Below are 17,508 nucleotides of genomic sequence, written 5' to 3' on the forward strand. Positions count from 1 at the left end.
TCGTCGACGCCGAAGCTTCGGAGCGCGCCGAATGCTCCGAAAGAGAGGGAGATGCGGATGGAGTAGGAACGCGCGATGATGCGCCAGAGCGATGACGCTCCACGTACCACTGTCTCTGCTGCGGTGACAAAGAAGAAAGAAACTCCTCATCATCCATACCTTTATTAAACACATGAATATTTAAACTTAATATTGAATGAATAGAGTAGACAATGACGCAAAGACCATTAAATACAATGACGTAATGACGCATATAAATACAATGACGCAATGAATTGAGTGATAGAAGAGGCAAGTCGAAAACTCAGAATTTTCAATCAAAAGATGTGAGCGCGTGTAGAAAAGAGCGTTATACACCATGGAAGGTACTTAGAGAGCCAGAGCTTTTACAACACGGAGCAAAATTGTTCAAATACAATATTTGTGGCTTTAAGAGATCTCTCTCTCATCCTCGCATAACTCAGCATAACTTCCTATATCTATATAGAGCTCTCCGTTTAAACACATATCCTCTGTTTCATTTTGTAGCTCCTCTGCATTCACCCCATATAGAGTAGTAGCATCTTGATGCTCGTCTGGCACCACCGTAGCGGCTTCTGATTGAGCATCTTGTCTGATCTCCTCCATTGATGTCGTTGTGATTGGCACATGGTAGCCTTCATACGTCCTTGCACTACGAGGGGCTACCTCTATGACGTACCACCAGTTTGATGTAGACTTTGTAGGATGAAATATTACCTGCCAGAGCCACATAAATTACATGAGAGCTTTCAAGCACATAACTTGTAAAAGGGGGATGTTAACTATTTACATACTTACTTGTTCACAATGCTCGGGTAGTACGAAAGTGTCTCTTAGGTCAGTCCATTTCTTAGTAGAATCCACCTCAAGAAAACCAGACTCTCCTCTATGCACAGTAGCGTTGCGACCCTCCATGATTATCTTGAACCATTGCACGTCGAACAAGTCGACAAAAAATCCTCTGTAATCGATCCTCAAAATCTCTTACAGCGTGCCGAAGTAAGTGAGTTCCGCCACCACAGGATCTGCATCAGAGGAACGTCGTCGACTAGACTGTTCAAATTTTGCCATGATTCCACAATCTTGAGTAAAACGCTTTTTGTCGATTCGTTTCACCCTAAAATGTCGACCTTTACACCATGCTGCTGTGTATGACTTATACTACAACGAACAAAGATTATAAGTGGCCGTTCAAACGTTTATAAATAAAGTCACTTGCTAGTCGTACATTGCAAACTTACCTTGGTCGCGCAACCCCGAGAGTACTCCCACTCTTCTTCAGTCACTTCGTCACCGCATTGTTGTGCGCTTTTCAATTGGTTGTGCAACCATCTTAAGCTCATGAAGGTTGGTAGGCTCTCCAGAACCGCTGGATAGTGCACCGGTGGTCGTCTTCCCCGTCTCCACTCGATTCGTGCCCTTTGTCGCTCTTGCTTTGCATCCTCATATTGTGAAATCCACTTTTGCATCACTGGATTGTGAAGCATGCAAAATCGGTTGATTTTAGCCTCTAGATCTTCCGTCATCTTCTTCTCAACATCGAGATTGCACATGACAATCCCAGATATGCGCTCATCATCTATGGTTCGCCATAGCGTGTCCCGAGATTTATCAAATCAGTCTAGCCACTCTCCAATGTACACTAGGGACTCTAATACCAACCAACCTTCTGCCATGCTACCCTCCGGACGTGCCTTTTGATGCACATATCCCTTAAGCGTTTTCATGAAACGCTCTAAGAAGAACATCCATCTGGAATGAACTGTGCCAGCTATTTCCACCTCATCAACTATGTGAACAAGAAGATGCACCTAAATGGTTAGCATTGTAGTAGGAAAATGTTTCTCAAACATGCACACAAGCTCCGCAGCATTTAGTTTGGCGAATGGTATGGAGTCTACGTTGATCTCCTTTTGTGAGATCCATTGCACTAGCTTTGCAAGTTTGTAGATTGTGTTACGGATGTCGAGAGACAAACATCCCTCAATGGCAACCGGTAAAATAAACTGTAAAGTATGTGCAGCAATGATATTAAAGTCCACATTTTATGCAATGATATTAAAGTCCACTATGAACGTACCTGACACATTTTATGCCAATCGTGTGACTTCAAACCGGTAAGCTTTCCTTCTTTAGTAAAACACGTTCGGAGCGAGTGCATTACGCCAGTGGGGGTCCGCAAAGATCGAATGGTCTCTTTTACTTTGCGTTCTTGGGCTCCTGTGAAAATCCATGGTGCTTTAGGGAGTTTTATCGATCCATCAGACGCTGTTTGCGGCCAATATTGCTCCATACGATCCACATTTCTAAGGTCAACTCTGGCTCCCAAAGTATCTTTCTTGCCGGTCAAATGGTCCCATAGTAGATTACCCACATTCTTGAATATGTGCATTGGATCGAGCAAGTGATTGATCATGAGTCGGGGCCAGTATGGTAACTCGTACCATAGAGATAGTCTCTTCATCCCTGGAGGAAATCCGTCATCGCACATCTCCTTCTGCTCTAACCATGCTTGTGCAGACATCCTTGGTGGCTCTCTTCCCAAAAAGCCGTCGCGTAACACATGATTCTCTGGAAGATACGCTTGATGACCTTCGTAGATTTGCTTCTTCAGTGAGGGTGCCCTACGTGCATTCAGTCTAGGTCCACATGTGACACATGCTCTGTATCCGCTTGTTTGAAGCCCTGCATGTATACACATGATAATAGATCAACTATGGAAAAAAACATGATTTACAGTGTCTGAGTGAGGAGTGTCAATAGATCACCTGAGCATTCTGTTAGCCCGGGATAGTCATGCATGGTCCACATTAGAATGCCTCTGATCAAAGCATTCCGTCGTCCTGTGTGTCGGCTCATATCCACCACCTCTATGCCAATCCACAATTGTTGTAGCTCTTCCAATAGTGGACGAAGATACACATCCATATTCCCCACTTTATATCGCCCTGGCACAATCAAGCTTAGCCATAGGTGCCCCTTCTTCGTAGTCAACCACGGGGGAATGTTGTAGTTGACGATGACAACGGGCCATACACTATAAGATGTTGATCTTTGACCAAATGGATTTACGTCATCCATAGCCAGGCCTAAGCGCAAATTTCGAGCTTCCCTGGCAAAATCCGACCATGTTCCATCTATATGTTTCCACGCTACGCAATCTGCAGGAATTCGTAGCACACCATCCGAAGATTTATTCTCCTCATGCCATGATGCTAGGGCGGCCATGGACTTACATTCGAAGAAATGCTTGATGCGAGGAAGCAGAGGGAAATGTCGCAAAACCTTTTGTGGAATTTTTGTCCCGTGGAGATCTACTCGATATCTTTCGGAATCACATTTCGGACACTTCTCCATGTCTATGTATTCCCCTCTGAAAAGAATGCAGTCATTAGGACAAGCGTGGATAGAATTGTAATCCATCCCCAAGTTTCGCAAAATCTTTCTTGCTTCATCTCGGGAATCTGGCATCACATTGTCAGCTGGTAGTATGTGCTCTTTCAGCAATCTACACAACATAAAAATATGATACAGTCGTGTAAAAATCTATCAGATCATTATACATTTAGAGTTCTATTAAAGTAAACTAATTGTAATAGATCACCTGAAAAGCGTTGTGACGCTAGTGTCACTCCATCCAAACTTTGCCTGCATGTTAAGAAGAACCAAGAGTGCTTTCAATCTAGACATACGTGCTCCATTATACAATGGCGTATCGGCTTCACTTTTCATATCATCATAGATAAGCCTTTCTGAATCCATGATCGTCTCGATCATTTCATCAATCTCGGGCTCAAACATTGCCTTGTTGGGAATGTGCTCTGCATGATCATCCCCCGAGCTGTCAGAGGCTACATCTTGTCGCCTCACATATGCTGCTTGACCAAAGCGCCTGCGAACACGTCTATTGGGTTGCAAAATTGCTGCTTGTTGGCCAGCGTCAGAGTCCGACGAGTTATAATTGGCAACAACTCGATCTATAATAGATGGATCGAACTCGCCAAATTCGCGAACGTGCTGCAAAGAAACACGTCTTGTCCGTCGCACAGCATGCTTGCATTGATTACAAGGACATAAGACCCTCTTTGAGAGATAGGTGTTTCGGTTGGACGGTCCCACATCCTCGTCGCTACTCATAATGAGGATAAAAAACTTATAACCTGGACAACAAATTTAATATTCTATTGGCATTCTTCGTCTTATCTCTCTCTCTCTCTCTCTCTCTCTCTCTCTCTCTCTACCTCACATTCTCTAGTCATGTCCAATCCCCGCACACCTCGGTCTAGAGGTGCACGGAGATCAGAACCACCGGGTTATAATCTCGTCTTTATTGGTCAATACCTATATTTGTGGGTACAAGAAATCTACACACCCACGTCTACATGATACTGCATGTAGTGGACAAAACCCCTTTGCCTCTTCTCTAGCTGTAGCACTTCACTTCATCTTAACATCTAGTCACAGTAGATCTTTTCACTGTTCGTCTAACTCTAAACCCTAAACCGTAAGTAATTCTTGCGTGGACTCGATCTAACGTAAATAAGCGTAAATCTAAATAAACGTAAATCTAACTAAAAATAAAGCTAAATCTAATTTAACGTAAGTCTAATGACTAGAGGTTGTCTAGATGGTCATTGTGTCGGGGATGTAGTGACTCTTGCCGCCCTGAAGATCCACCTTCTTCCCTATCTTCTAAAGACATTTCACCAGTACTTTTGGATCAACGGAGCCCACCATGAGTGAAGGCAGCAATACCCTATATTCCATTGAGGGCTTTCTTCACCCGCTTCATGCAGGCATCGCAGTCTATGGAGACCTAAATCTAATCTAATATAACGTAAATCTAAATCTAGCTTAAATAAACGTAAATCTAGTTAAAAATAAACCAAAATTTAATTTAATGTAAGTCTACATATAACCTAATCTTTAACGTCTTTTAAGATAGTTTCCTACGACGTTATAACTCTCTTCTTCTTGTGTGTGTGCGCGTGTGTGGATGTGTGTGCCAATAAAAAGAGATAAATGGTATAACCTTTCTATCACCCATGCCAAGTATGATAGATTGATTATGCCATTTCCCTCTTGAATAATAGGTCTTGAGTTCAACTCCTCGTCGGCTAGATCTTTAGGTCTTTTAATTTTAATTAGTTTTCTACGACGTTAAATTAGTTCCTCTCTCTTTCTCTCTCAATGTGTGTGCGTGTTTTTGGATCGTATGCATGTTTTCTCTCTCTTTTCCTCTCTCAATGCGTGCGTTTTTTGTTTATGCATGTTCTCTCTCTCTTTTTCTCTCTCAATGCGTGCGTTTTTTGTTTATGCATGCTCTCTCTCTCTTTTTCTCTCTCAACGTGTGTGTGCATTCTTTGTTTATGTATGTGTGTGTGCGTTTTTGTTTTTGTTTGTACTCTCTCTCTCTCTCTCTCTCTCTCTCTCTCTCTCTCAAAAACACTATGTGTGTGTGTATGTGTGTGTGTGAGAGAGAGAGAGAGGGAGAGAGAAAGAGGGGAAGGGAACATGAGAATGAGGAGAGGGAAGGAGCATACCTGGCTCTCCTTCCTCTCCTCGTGTGTGTGTGTGTGTGTGTGTGGAGAAGAAAAAGAGAGAGAGAGAGAGAGAGAGAGAGAGAGAGAGAGAGAGTGAGGGAGAGCGTTACCTGCTCCTTGCTTGAGGGCGCCGAAAAACTCAGATCTGAGATCTGAGTTTTTGGGCGCGCTCGGTTATTTTTTTACCCCAGCCGGCGTCGCTATAAGCGTCGCAAATTTCTTTGACGCTTATAGCAACGCTCATAGCGACGCCGGGAAAAAAAAAATTTGAGCGTCGCTGTGTGAGCGTCGTTAATATGAAGAGCCTCTTGTAGTGTCTCTAGATTATGTTGAAAATTGATAAGTAGACGATCTTTGTGTGTGTAGAACTTGATTCAAAATTGCTAGAACTTTTGCAATTTCTTTGACACCTGATTCATCTTCAGCCTGCTCGGCCCATGGCCTTGAATTCTTAGGCCCTGTGTGCCTACCTTTGCTTCGTCGCCAAGGCAAGAGATAGGAGGATGGAAGGGGGGGGTGGGGCTGCCGTGGACACCCTCTTTTAAGTTTTTTTTCTTAACCCTACCTTTTAAATAATGCCAAATCAGGGGCGATGGCTGCTTGTTGCACAATGTCGCAAGGAGAGATTTTGTGTGTGTGTGTGTGTGTGTGTGTGTGTGTGAGAGAGAGAGAGAGAGAGAGAGAGAGAGAGAGAGAGAGCGTGATGCTTCGCTCTTTGCCCTTTTGCTTGTAACGGGTTGTAGACCCCTCAACTCTGGGCTCCCAACGAGCCCGCCCTCGTATCAACTGGCAGAGAATGAGCCTGGATCCCTCTTTGACCTCAGTGGCCATGCACATGCCAAGAATGGCTCATGGCTCTTTTCCCGCCTAGCAAGAGCTCCTGTACATGGCCCTCATCCCCCCCCAAAAATGCATGAGCTAAGAACCCAGGAGACTGCTTGGGAGATCATCTTCCCTACCACCCTATAAATAGAACAATATAAGACTCATAGTCTTTGTTCGTTTGGATCCCCAGTCTACATTCCACTCCGTCTAGGCCCTTGACTTAGGTCTGTGACCCTCTAGGTTTCCCTTCGTCTTACAAAAAGGCTATTCTCCAATGACTTTCTTGGATTCTATGCCAGCCCTCGAGCGTAAGATATGAGACATCGGGATAGATGACAAAGGGTCCTATGTCGTTTGCTTTTGATCCAAACAAAGCCACATATTGGTCATACAACCTACAGAGGAAAAAACATTGTCAACTCAATGCATGTCAATGTCAATTTTTACGACTTTAAAACAAGTACACTTATCTTATTACATGTTCCGAGGTTGTATCATACCTTTCATGTATCCATTAAAGATTTCTTTATCAAAGTCTTTATAAAAGTACATGTGTGTCTGGATTTAATACCAACAAAGAGCGTCTTTTTTTCATCATAGTGAAATTTTGATTTCATGATCATCAAAACCTACAAACTCAACCACCATAATAAAGTTTCAGGTTTATGACCAAGACAATCATCATACTGATAAGATTAAGCTAACATACGATTTAGATGAGATAAATATACCTTAAGTTCTTGATAGTATTTGGACAAGCTCAAGACAACACCCTTTGTAAATATTGTATGCACTAGAGTAAAGCAATCCTCAAGCAATCTCCCACAAAGATGATACATTAGTTGTGTTGGAAGATATTCTTTTTCAACTATATCTTTTGCTTTACCACATCAATGGTATCTAGAACATACACATTCAGCCTAGTGACCTTGCTCATTGGCAACCTGACAAAAATTGTTATACTGCTCTCTAAAACAAATTGATTACACTCTTATCAAAAGAGCAATCTAGAAATGTTGTTTACATTGAAAAGTTGTATCTTCCTGTCCTCCAACACGTAGTGAATGAAATGACGCTACACATCCACATGCTTTGTCCTTGTATGAAACAATCGGTTCTTTGTCAATAAACAACATTTCAAGATTTCTTTTTCGATAAGAGTGTAATTAATTTGTTTCAAGAAGCAACATGAATATTTTTATCAGGATGCCAATGGGCAAAGTCATTAAGCTGAAAGTGCATTTTCTAGATACCATTGATGTGGTAAAGCAAAAGATACCAGTCAAAGAGAACATCTTTCAACACAATCAATGTCTCATCTTTGTGGGGAGGTTTCTTGAAGATGATATCCTTTAGCGCATTACAATATTTACAGAGGGGGTTGTTTGCAGCTTGTCTAAATACTGTTAGGAACTCAAGGTATATATACCTCATTTAAAATCTTATCTCAGCTTAATCTTCTCTTGTCAGTATGCAGATTATCCTAGTCATAAACTTGAAACTTTATTATGGTAGTTGAGTTCGTAGATTTTGATGATTATGAAACTAAAATTTCATAATGGTGGGAGAATTACGTTCTTTGCTGATCTGAAATGCGGATATGTGTGAACTTTTATAAAGACTTTGACAAAGAAGTCCTTAATGGATACATGAAAGATCTTGAAACATGTAATAAGATGTTTTTCAATTGGAAATGTTTTTTTCCTCTGTAAGTTCTATGACCAGCATGTGGACTTATCTGGATTAAAAGTCTTAATAAGATTGGCATTTCAATTGGCAATGTTTTTTTCCTCTGTAAGTTCTATGACCAGCATGTGGACTTATCTGGATTAAAAGTCTTAATAAGCCTTGAAGTTCAAGTTATTAGTAGCAAAAATAGTTGTCCTTTCTTTAATGAATTGAACAAAGGATTCAAATGTGCTATCAGATTGTAGGATCCTTTCTTATCCATTCCGATGTCCCATTTCTTACCTTCAAGGGTTGACATAAAACTCCAAAAATTCATTGAAGAATAGCCTTTTGGTTTCTGGATTAGAAGGTAGAGTTGTCTCCTATATGGTGCTTTGTCATGTCTGCCTGAGAGTATTGCAGGATGGTTCACAAGAGTTTTAGTTGAGCAAATAGCTCTCCTCATTCAAGTTCCTACTACATCATTGCTTGATGTGATTGGTCCGAGAAGGAAAGTACACTTATCGAGTGCTCACAATAAACCCGATTTATTTGTGCAGCCAAAAGCCTCAAAATGGAGAATCCCTCCATTTGGGGGGAAGTTGCGTATGGGAATGAATTGTTATACGTATTGTGGGAGAGCTAGATCCAAGGTTACACAAAGGATCCAATTTGACCTATTCCATTTGAAACAAATTGTGTTGGGATCATTGTAGAACCATTCAGTAGATTTTGGTTGGCAAGGCAAACAAGCAAAAAGATAGATGTATCCCCTTTGCTGAGCAAGAAGGTCATGGACAAGTCAAGGGGTCCCCATCGGTTATGCAAGAAATGATGTAGTATACCTTTGAGGTTCGAAGGCCAATGTCAACATCAGTGTTATAAAACAATCAGGGTCCAGTGTATTTTAACCAGTTGAGATTATAAAGTCCCGGTTAGATTTTGAGCTTGCCTTTAAGAAAACCGGGAAATTTACACAAGTTTTAGTACAATTATCGGCAAAAGCTTCAAATTTTGACCTAGAATTTCAAGTTTGCCCTTAGTTTCACCGGTTAGGAAAAATGTATTTTCCTAGCTAGGTCAACATTATGTGTTCTCATTATGCCTTTGGGGACCAAGGCCAACATGGACAACGTGAAAACATTTTTGTACTCATTCCAGAGTACCAAGACCAATATGGGGTAGGGAATCATGGGGACTATCTAACACAGGCATTGAGGGGGTGGGATCTACGGTGGGATGAAGGAGAGCTGTAGATCATGGCAAAGTAATCTCGAGCGCGGCAAAGTAATCTCGGTACCCGAGATGGTACCCGAGATTACTTAAAAAATGTAATCTCGAGTACCCGAGATTACTTTGCGGCCGACTCTCGAACCCTTGACCTCACCTTTACGACTCCCATGTCCTATCTACAAGCACTCGCGTGTTTTTTGTGATGGTATGGACCCAAGATTACTCTTATACCAAATGTGACCAAAAGTAATCTCGACTTTTTGTACCCAAGATTATTTTTTGCTTTGCCAACAAGATCTACGACGCTCGATGCTCTCACCCCCATGCCCGTGTCATATAGTCCTGGGAATTGTCCGTCATTGACCATTTCCGACCATCAAGTGTCGGGGGGACGGGGGCCTCAGCACTAAAGGGCGCAGGCATTAAATGAAGCTCAAGAGGTGGGATCGACGGCTGAGAAGCCCGGGCACGAATCTCAAGGAGATTTGAGGGCTCAAAAAAATGAGGCGTGGGGTGTTGCACGCGGGTTTGAACCCTGGTGGGTGCCGGGCAAGGCGCATGACTTATCCAACCCCCCTATGCGCACACGTTGACCACAGTGGGCAACAAATGCATGATAAATAAACATCGACAGGGTGTGCCCATGTCCAAGTCTACTTTTCGGCATCCTAGTTTACTCCTGGGCATCCTACGGCCCTCCGCGCCTCTGCTTTTGTGCCCGGGCTTCTCAGCCGTAGATCCCACCTCTTGAGCTTCCTTTAATGCCCCGTGCCCTTTAGAGCTGAGGGGACGGGGGAATGCAATAAAATATTCCAAGTCCACTAAGAGTAGACGACTCGCAGATGAGGCATGTGCACGGGTTTAGCTGATCACTGCACTGTACTGTGATTGCAGGCTGCGTGGAGGTCCTCTGCTGATTCAGAGGTCGCCATCAACCATTCTGAGGGCTGATGTGGAGGCTTGTCGTGCATGCAATGGAGTGGGGATGGACGGCTAAGATACTCAGCCCCCCGACCACCGACCTTGATGGACAGTGTAAAACTATTTTGTGTTAAATATACACACGCAACCCCTAATGCACATTGGTGGTCTCAATGCCCACAAAAGGAATCGATTCCGGCCTCGTCGAGTTGCATTCATGCTACTCAACTCCACGAAGTTGAGTGAACAGGGAATGGAGCAAGAGAGAAGAGGCTCCCCATGACCAAGGGAGGGAGGGAGGAAGAGATACGTAGATGTCATGACGAAGTACTTGCCGCATGTCTTCCACTTGTAAGGGGGGGGTACAACACAAGATCGACGTGTTTCCAAGGAACACCCCACCTGTGAAAGCACCATATCGAATAAACGATAGTGAACTCAAGGTAAGAAAGAGGCAACTTCAAGATTTGGAAGAAAAAGGCTTCATTTGTGAAGAAGAAAGATGGCTCCATGAGACTATGTGGATTACAGGGCACTCAACAAGTTCACCATCAAGAGCACGTACCCTGTTCCCATCATTGAGGAGGTTGAGTAAAGCCAAGTACTTCACATGTATTGATCTTCGCTCAGGCTAACATGAGATCAGAGTTCATCCATATGAAATTGAAAAGGAAACATTTCGTACAAGGTATGGTAGCGAGCTTCGAGTGGATCGTGATGAGTTTTGGCCTCACAGGTGCCCCAAGCACGATCTGAACAATGGATTCCGTGACATGCTAGATGCAGAACTCCTCATCATTTACATCGATTATCTACTCATGTACGGTAGACTTGGAAGAGCACGAGCCGCAAGTGGAGGCAGTGCTCCAACCACTGTGGAAGAGGCAGATATTTGCCAAACCCGAGAAGTGTGAGTTCTTTGTTCAAAAGATTGATTTCCTTAGATTCATCCTCACTTCTGTGGGATCATGCTGGATCCAAGCAAAATACAGGCGGTGAAATGATGGGTCGTCCAACCGAGGAATGTGAGGGAAGTTAGCGAATTTGTGGGATTTTGTCAGTTTTGGAGCCAATTCATCCAAGACTCTAGCAAAATTGCAGCAAAGGAAAACGAGCATTCAGTTGGGGTGAAAATCAGGGACAAGCTTCCATAGATTGAAGGTGGTCATGTGTGCGGCACTAGTACTTCAGATCCCAGGATTTGACTAACCCTTCTAATGCATCTGATGGGGCCATAGGCAGGGTCCTGATGCAGGATGGGCAACCTGTAGCTTACAAATCACACAAATTTAGCGACCTGGAGTTGACATGGTCAACACATGAAAAGGAGATGATGGCAATGATACCTTGCTTGCGCAAACGGAGACACTATGTACAGGACAAACACAACAAGGTATTTGTGGACAAATATCTCCTTGAGGTTCTTTCAAACTCAACCCAATTAAAGCTCACTGGCAAATAGGCCTGCTGCCAAGACTTCTTGCAGAATTCAACATTGACATAATTCACAAGCTAGTTAAGAATAATGTGATACCAAATGAATTAATGAGGATGCCCCGGGTTCGAGCAATCTCCACGTTATCAAGCCAGACCTTGAGCTGCGTCAAGTATGAGCAACGAATGGATTCAGAGGTGCAAAGCATTCTTCAGAGCATCAAGGAACAGCCCTGCATGGAATGTATGAAGTCAAGGATGGCATAGTATACGCGCAGAATAGGATCTACATTCCAGACGTCATCGAACTCAAGAAAGAATTACTCTGGGAGTCTTACGACTTCAAATTGGCTGGCATGAAGGTCAAAAGCGATCTTATCAATCCCTAGCAAAACACTACTTCTGGCATAAGATGAAGGAAGAAACACTGGAATGCGTGCGCACATGCCCAACCTGTGGGCTTGATCTTAGCCACTCATCTAGTGTCCATTACCAGCCGAAATTTCTGCAGAGACCTCTCAGATTTCTGCCACATCAGCAGTGATAATTTGCATGGCAATCATTGCCAATGATTGAAGAACACGTCAGCGCCTGTCAGGACCGCAGCGGACTGTGTACTGTACTGTATGCAGCGGATTGAGTTTCAGAGAGCTCAGCAGCACAGTTTGGCCCCTCGCCCCTGGACCTTGACGGTGTAGGGAAAGGACCGCTAGTGTCCTTTCCCATGCATTATGGCGACCAGCTGGCGACTGGCGGGGAGCCGGGAGCCAGTGCTGGGAGCCATTATTCATGGGAAAGGACACTAGCAGTCCTTTCCCAGCCGTCAAATGTCCAGGGCGAGGGGGGCCAAGTAGCGAGCATGAAAGCGACTGGGAGCAGATTCTGCACAGCGAAAGTGATGGGGGCAAATTCCGCGCGGCGAAAGCGACGTGCAAGCAAATTCTGCGCAATGAAAGTGACGCGCCGTCGCCAATCATTGGCTTAGAATAAAGTTTATTCCCTCTGCTGATGTGTCAATCATCGAACAGCTGTATGCAAATATTACGTGATTTAATTGCCACTGAATGGAGGGCCAAGATGCGCAGCCCCCCTCCCCTGATGCGCAGCCCCCCTCCCCTGGACTTTGACGGTGTAGGGAAAGGACTGCTAGTGTCCTTTCCCATGAATAATGGCGACCAGCTGGCGACTGGCAGGGAGCCGGGAGCCAATGCTGGGAGCCATTATTCATGGGAAAGGACACTAGCAGTCCTTTCCCGGCCGTCAAATGTCCAGGGCGAGGGGGGCCAAGTAGCGAGCATGAAAGCGACTGGGAGCAGATTCTGCACAGCGAAAGTGATGGGGGCAAATTCTGCGCGGCGAAAGCGACGTGCAAGCAAATTCTGCGCAATGAAAGTGACGCGCCGTCGCCAATCATTGGCTTAGAATAAAGTTTATTCCCTCTGCTGATGTGTCAATCATCGAACAGCTGTATGCAAATATTACGTGATTTAATTGCCACTGAATGGAGGGCCAGGATGCGCAGCCCCCCTCCCCTGGACTTTGACAGTGTAGGGAAAGGACTGCTAGTGTCCTTTCCCATGAATAATGGCGACCAGCTGGCGACTGGCGGGGAGCCGGGAGCCAGTGCTGGGAGCCATTATTCATGGGAAAGGACACTAGCAGTCCTTTCCCGGCCGTCAAATGTCCAGGGCGAGGGGGGCCAAGTAGCGAGCATGAAAGCGACTGGGAGCAGATTCTGCACAGCGAAAGTGATGGGGGCAAATTCCGCGCGGCGAAAGCGACGTGCAAGCAAATTCTGCGCAATGAAAGTGACGCGCCATCGCCAATCATTGGCTTAGAATAAAGTTTATTCCCTCTGCTGATGTGTCAATCATCGAACAGCTGTATGCAAATATTACGTGATTTAATTGCCACTGAATGGAGGGCCAGGATGCGCAGCCCCCCTCCCCTGGACTTTGACGGTGTAGGGAAAGGACTGCTAGTGTCCTTTCCCATGAATAATGGCGACCAGCTGGCGACTGGCGGGGAGCCGGGAGCCAGTGCTGGGAGCCATTATTCATGGGAAAGGACACTAGCAGTCCTTTCCCGGCCGTCAAATGTCCAGGGCGAGGGGGGCCAAGTAGCGAGCATGAAAGCGACTGGGAGCAGATTCTGCACAGCGAAAGTGATGGGGGCAAATTCCGCGCGGCGAAAGCGACGTGCAAGCAAATTCTGCGCAATGAAAGTGACGCGCCGTCGCCAATCATTGGCTTAGAATAAAGTTTATTCCCTCTGCTGATGTGTCAATCATCGAACAGCTGTATGCAAATATTACGTGATTTAATTGCCACTGAATGGAGGGCCAGGATGTGCAGCCCCCCTCCCCTGGACTTTGACAGTGTAGGGAAAGGACTGCTAGTGTCCTTTCCCTCCGTAATTATTGCTCCCACCACTAGCTCCCCGCCTCCGCGGGTCGCCAGGTGGCTGCAATAATTACGAGGAATGGTCAATAAAGGACCTTTTCCTACACCATCACTACCTTGGGGCATGGATTTCATTATCTAATACGGGACATTGAATGAAGTATAAGCGGTGGGATCTACGGCGTTGAAGTGAAGCACATTTCCCGCAAAACTCAGACGCCGTCCAATTTGTCTTTGTTTTCTTTTTTTGTCCATGTTTACGTTTTGGGTCCGTGTTTACTTTTGCCCCTATCCGAGTTCACTTTATCAGCGACTGATTTCGCCTTAAGGACACGCTTAGTTAGTTTCAAGCCTAGGAGCCTCACGTTCTGACTCGACGAGGATGTCAAGTTCTAATCAGCCCGGGTGAGTGTGGGAAAAATACACTTCACGCATCCTCACGCCGTACCTTGTACTCTCATGAAAGATGAAAATGATCGTCTGAGAGCAGAGAACCTCATCTTCAATTTGCCATGGGGAATGCAATGTGTCCTTACTGTGGTGGTTGCAACATTGAGTCTTCACAGCTCCATGTAGGGTTACATATAATGTGCAGCTCTTTAATGCAGATGGAGAGATACTATAGCCTTGGCAGCAAGCTTCTTTCAGACAAGCCGGCAGCTGCTGGTAGTATTACTTAACCAAATCTCCATACATTGACGTCAGTAGGCGGTGATTATGAAATACAATTTGGTGGTAACCTTGGAGCATAGTCACAAGGGACGCATTCCAGGACGGGGGACGGGGCTCAAATGGATTTTTGGCGTAAAAAAGAGGTCGGGAAGGCAAGTGGGGACGGAAAAGTGGGGACAGGAAGCCTTGGAGTATTTCAGAAAAGCAGAAGCCACAGTGCACAAAAGCAGCTACTACCTGTAACTTCCGACGAACTGACAGTAATTGAAAAGGACATGATAGTTGAGCTTGCCCTAGTTGCATTGGAAGAGTTAATCACAATGACATGCAACAGTGAGCCTTCATCGGTATGGAACTTTGATGAATACCTTCATCGGTTTCCTAGACGGATTGGTCCCTTGCAGCATTCCAAGCAAAAAATGTCTAACAATGTTTTATCAGATAACTTGGATGGAACACTTTGAATTTGATAATAGCATTCCTCAGCATCCTTATAGGCCATTGGTGATGAGCGCTATAGCTTTCTGTGCTCAATGAAGAGGCGGTGTGCATGGCATGCTATTCTTATAGCCAACAGCTTGTGAAGCAGCGGTGAGAAGCACTAAGAGGTTCAATAGGAGGTGCAGCAATTCAGCCAGCTGCATGGTATGTGCACATAATGTGTGTGATGTGTGGAACCCAGCTTACAATGTGTTTATATGAGTGCAGGGCTTGGAAGTGAAGAAGCAGGCAAAGTAGCACTCCTGAAGTTGGGGCAGAGCATGACAAAGCAACTCTGCTGCAATGTGAGCTCCTCATTGGGGTGGGTTACTCTGATAGGAGATTTCAAAGGCAAAAGTGCGGAAAGAGTAATGATGAGAGAAAGTGCTCCTCTTATGAACCCCTATAACACTTTCAGCATGATCCTCAGTGCCGCGTCATCCTTCTGGCTGCATGTTCTACCGCATGTCATGTTTGAGTTTCTGTCCAACCCTAATAGAGGCAAAGAGGTAAGTAAAATGGTGTTTCAAGAGTGGATATTGTGGTGGTTTATGATGGTAGCCGTATAAGAATGCATGTTCAAAGACCATATTCACTGAAGAACCCTCTTTAACATATCTAGCAACCTGTGGCGTCTTCAAAAGGGTCATACAACCTTAAGACATGTTTTCATACTGCATTTCTGCTTTTGATAACCTCTTACTGAATATAGTTTTCTTCTTTTTTTTGTATATCATAAGCTTAGGGCTTGTGTGTTTTGATAACTTTCGTGTGTTGTGCAGTGGGATATTCTGTCACTTAATGGATCTGTGGAAGACCTTGTTAGCGTCTCCAAAGGCTCATAACTATTGAGGGTAACACACTTCACCTAAGCTGTGGAAACTTAATCAAGATAGAATTACTTCTAGCTCATGAGTTAAAAAGCCATGGAGGAGGTGTTAATCTAGCTTAACGAAGATAGAATTACTTCAAACTTAATGTACGTGTGTGCATGATTTTGGATGAGAAACCATAACGGACTAAAACTACTAAAACTGAGCTACTTACAGACGCCCCAACAAGCAGAATGTAGGAAAATGAGCAATACAGGGGGGTCGCTGGTAACGCTGGTGTTTCAGCTTCTTGTCATGCCATACAAGAAGTTCAATGAGCTAAGCAATCAGGAAGAGGCACAAAGCTCTAAAACCCAAAACTTCTTTGAGTACTGTGGAGCGAGCACACAGATTTGCCAAAGAAATTCACAAACTCACCTTGGTAAAAATGGCCTACCAGATGTTCTTGGCGGCTTCTGCAGATCTTGGTTTCCCGAGTTAGGGTTATTGCCTCTGTGTGTTCCACATTCTTCTTTTGAGGGCCTTCGCAATAGTGTGCCCATTTTTGTAGCAGCCTCCCCAGGTAGTAAACAGCGCCATGGCAAACTAGTACCTACTAGTCACCAACTAGTAGGTAGTCGCCAACTAGTCACAACAGCCCACATATAATAAATGGCCTTTACACACTGCCACACCAATTTTGACAAAAAACGGCATGCGCCGGTTTTTTTTTTTTTTTGGGGGGGGGGGGGGGGGGGGGCTCGTTTATATTTGACACGGGGATCGACGGCGACAAGGGCGTGTTCACGGCAGGGGTGCGGGATTTGGGCCGCCGGATCTCCGCAGAGGGGGGGGCAGGATTTATGTATACCTGCAGTCGCATTACCTGCAGTGATGCGCGATAGGTGGAATGGATAGAGCTGCGGAGTGTGGTGGGGGAGGTCTTGGGTTCAAGGCGCGACGGTCGGTTGGGAACCCTAAATTTTTGTTTTCCTGGAGCTTTAATCGACAGTGGATCTCGCCCCTGCCGTCGATCCCTCGAGTTGGCCCCGTGTGCTTTATGGACGAGGGGGGGGGGGGGACATTGAAAAATAATAATGAAAGTTTGGGCACCGTGCAATGATTGGTTCTCAAAAACATGGTGCTAGTAGTGAGCATCATTAAGAAGATGACAATTTGAGCAGATTGGTTGTGTACACCTGAGACAATGCCCATTGCTTACACGTTGTTGTTTGATAGACATGATCTTGCAATATGGCGTATGCACTTTGAAGTGTGTAGACACCCTATGGTCACAATACTCACTTGTCGCCTCCCACTCAGAGTCTTCTTCCTCCTCCTCCTCATAGTACTCTTGTTGATGATACAACATACCAGGGCTCCTGTAGTAGAGACGAAGGTGAAAGCGAGAAGCATCAAGAGAAAGAAAAGCTATCTATTCACAACAACTCTATAGACATGATCTTGCAATATAGTGGATGCACTTTGAAGTGTGTA

At 44.7% G+C, this 17,508-nt stretch overlaps 2 protein-coding genes and 1 pseudogene across 6 annotated transcripts in view; 1 reads left to right on the forward strand and 2 right to left on the reverse strand.

Annotated features, from left to right (window-relative positions):
* LOC147431732 (uncharacterized) overlaps positions 1–16,589 on the reverse strand; it is a 17,940-nt gene extending 1,351 nt beyond the window's left edge. Inside the window, exons 1-2 of one of the 3 annotated variants that reach the window (XM_086494235.1) lie at positions 16,450–16,589; positions 1–118 (exon numbers count right to left, since the gene is read on the reverse strand). The exon at positions 1–118 is cut by the window's left edge and continues 412 nt beyond it. The gene's annotated coding sequence lies outside the window, so the exon portion shown is untranslated. The remainder of the gene's footprint in view (positions 119–16,449) is intronic. The other 2 variants (XM_086494236.1, XM_086494237.1) reach the window with 2 other exon arrangements.
* Positions 133–8,705, reverse strand: LOC147431733 (uncharacterized). 3 transcript variants are annotated; one of them, XR_015185721.1, is made up of 3 exons: positions 1,263–8,113; positions 820–1,182; positions 133–738 (listed from the first exon to the last, which is right to left on the reverse strand). XR_015185721.1 is itself a non-coding variant. In XM_086494234.1 (2 exons), exons 1-2 carry the CDS (start codon positions 934–936, stop codon positions 430–432), a joined length of 426 nt encoding a protein of 141 aa, XP_086350360.1. In that variant the 5' UTR covers positions 937–8,113; the 3' UTR covers positions 133–429. The 3 variants fall into 3 exon arrangements, 1 of the variants encoding a protein (XP_086350360.1); XR_015185720.1 differs by having other exon boundaries at positions 820–8,705; XM_086494234.1 differs by having other exon boundaries at positions 820–8,113.
* Positions 8,111–8,703, forward strand: LOC147431734 (uncharacterized; annotated as a pseudogene).
* Positions 16,590–17,508: the final 919 nt, after the last annotated feature.

This window comes from Adiantum capillus-veneris, chromosome 21 (genome assembly GCF_014529385.1).
Source record: "Adiantum capillus-veneris isolate H3 chromosome 21, ASM1452938v2, whole genome shotgun sequence".
NCBI lineage: Eukaryota > Viridiplantae > Streptophyta > Polypodiopsida > Polypodiales > Pteridaceae > Adiantum > Adiantum capillus-veneris.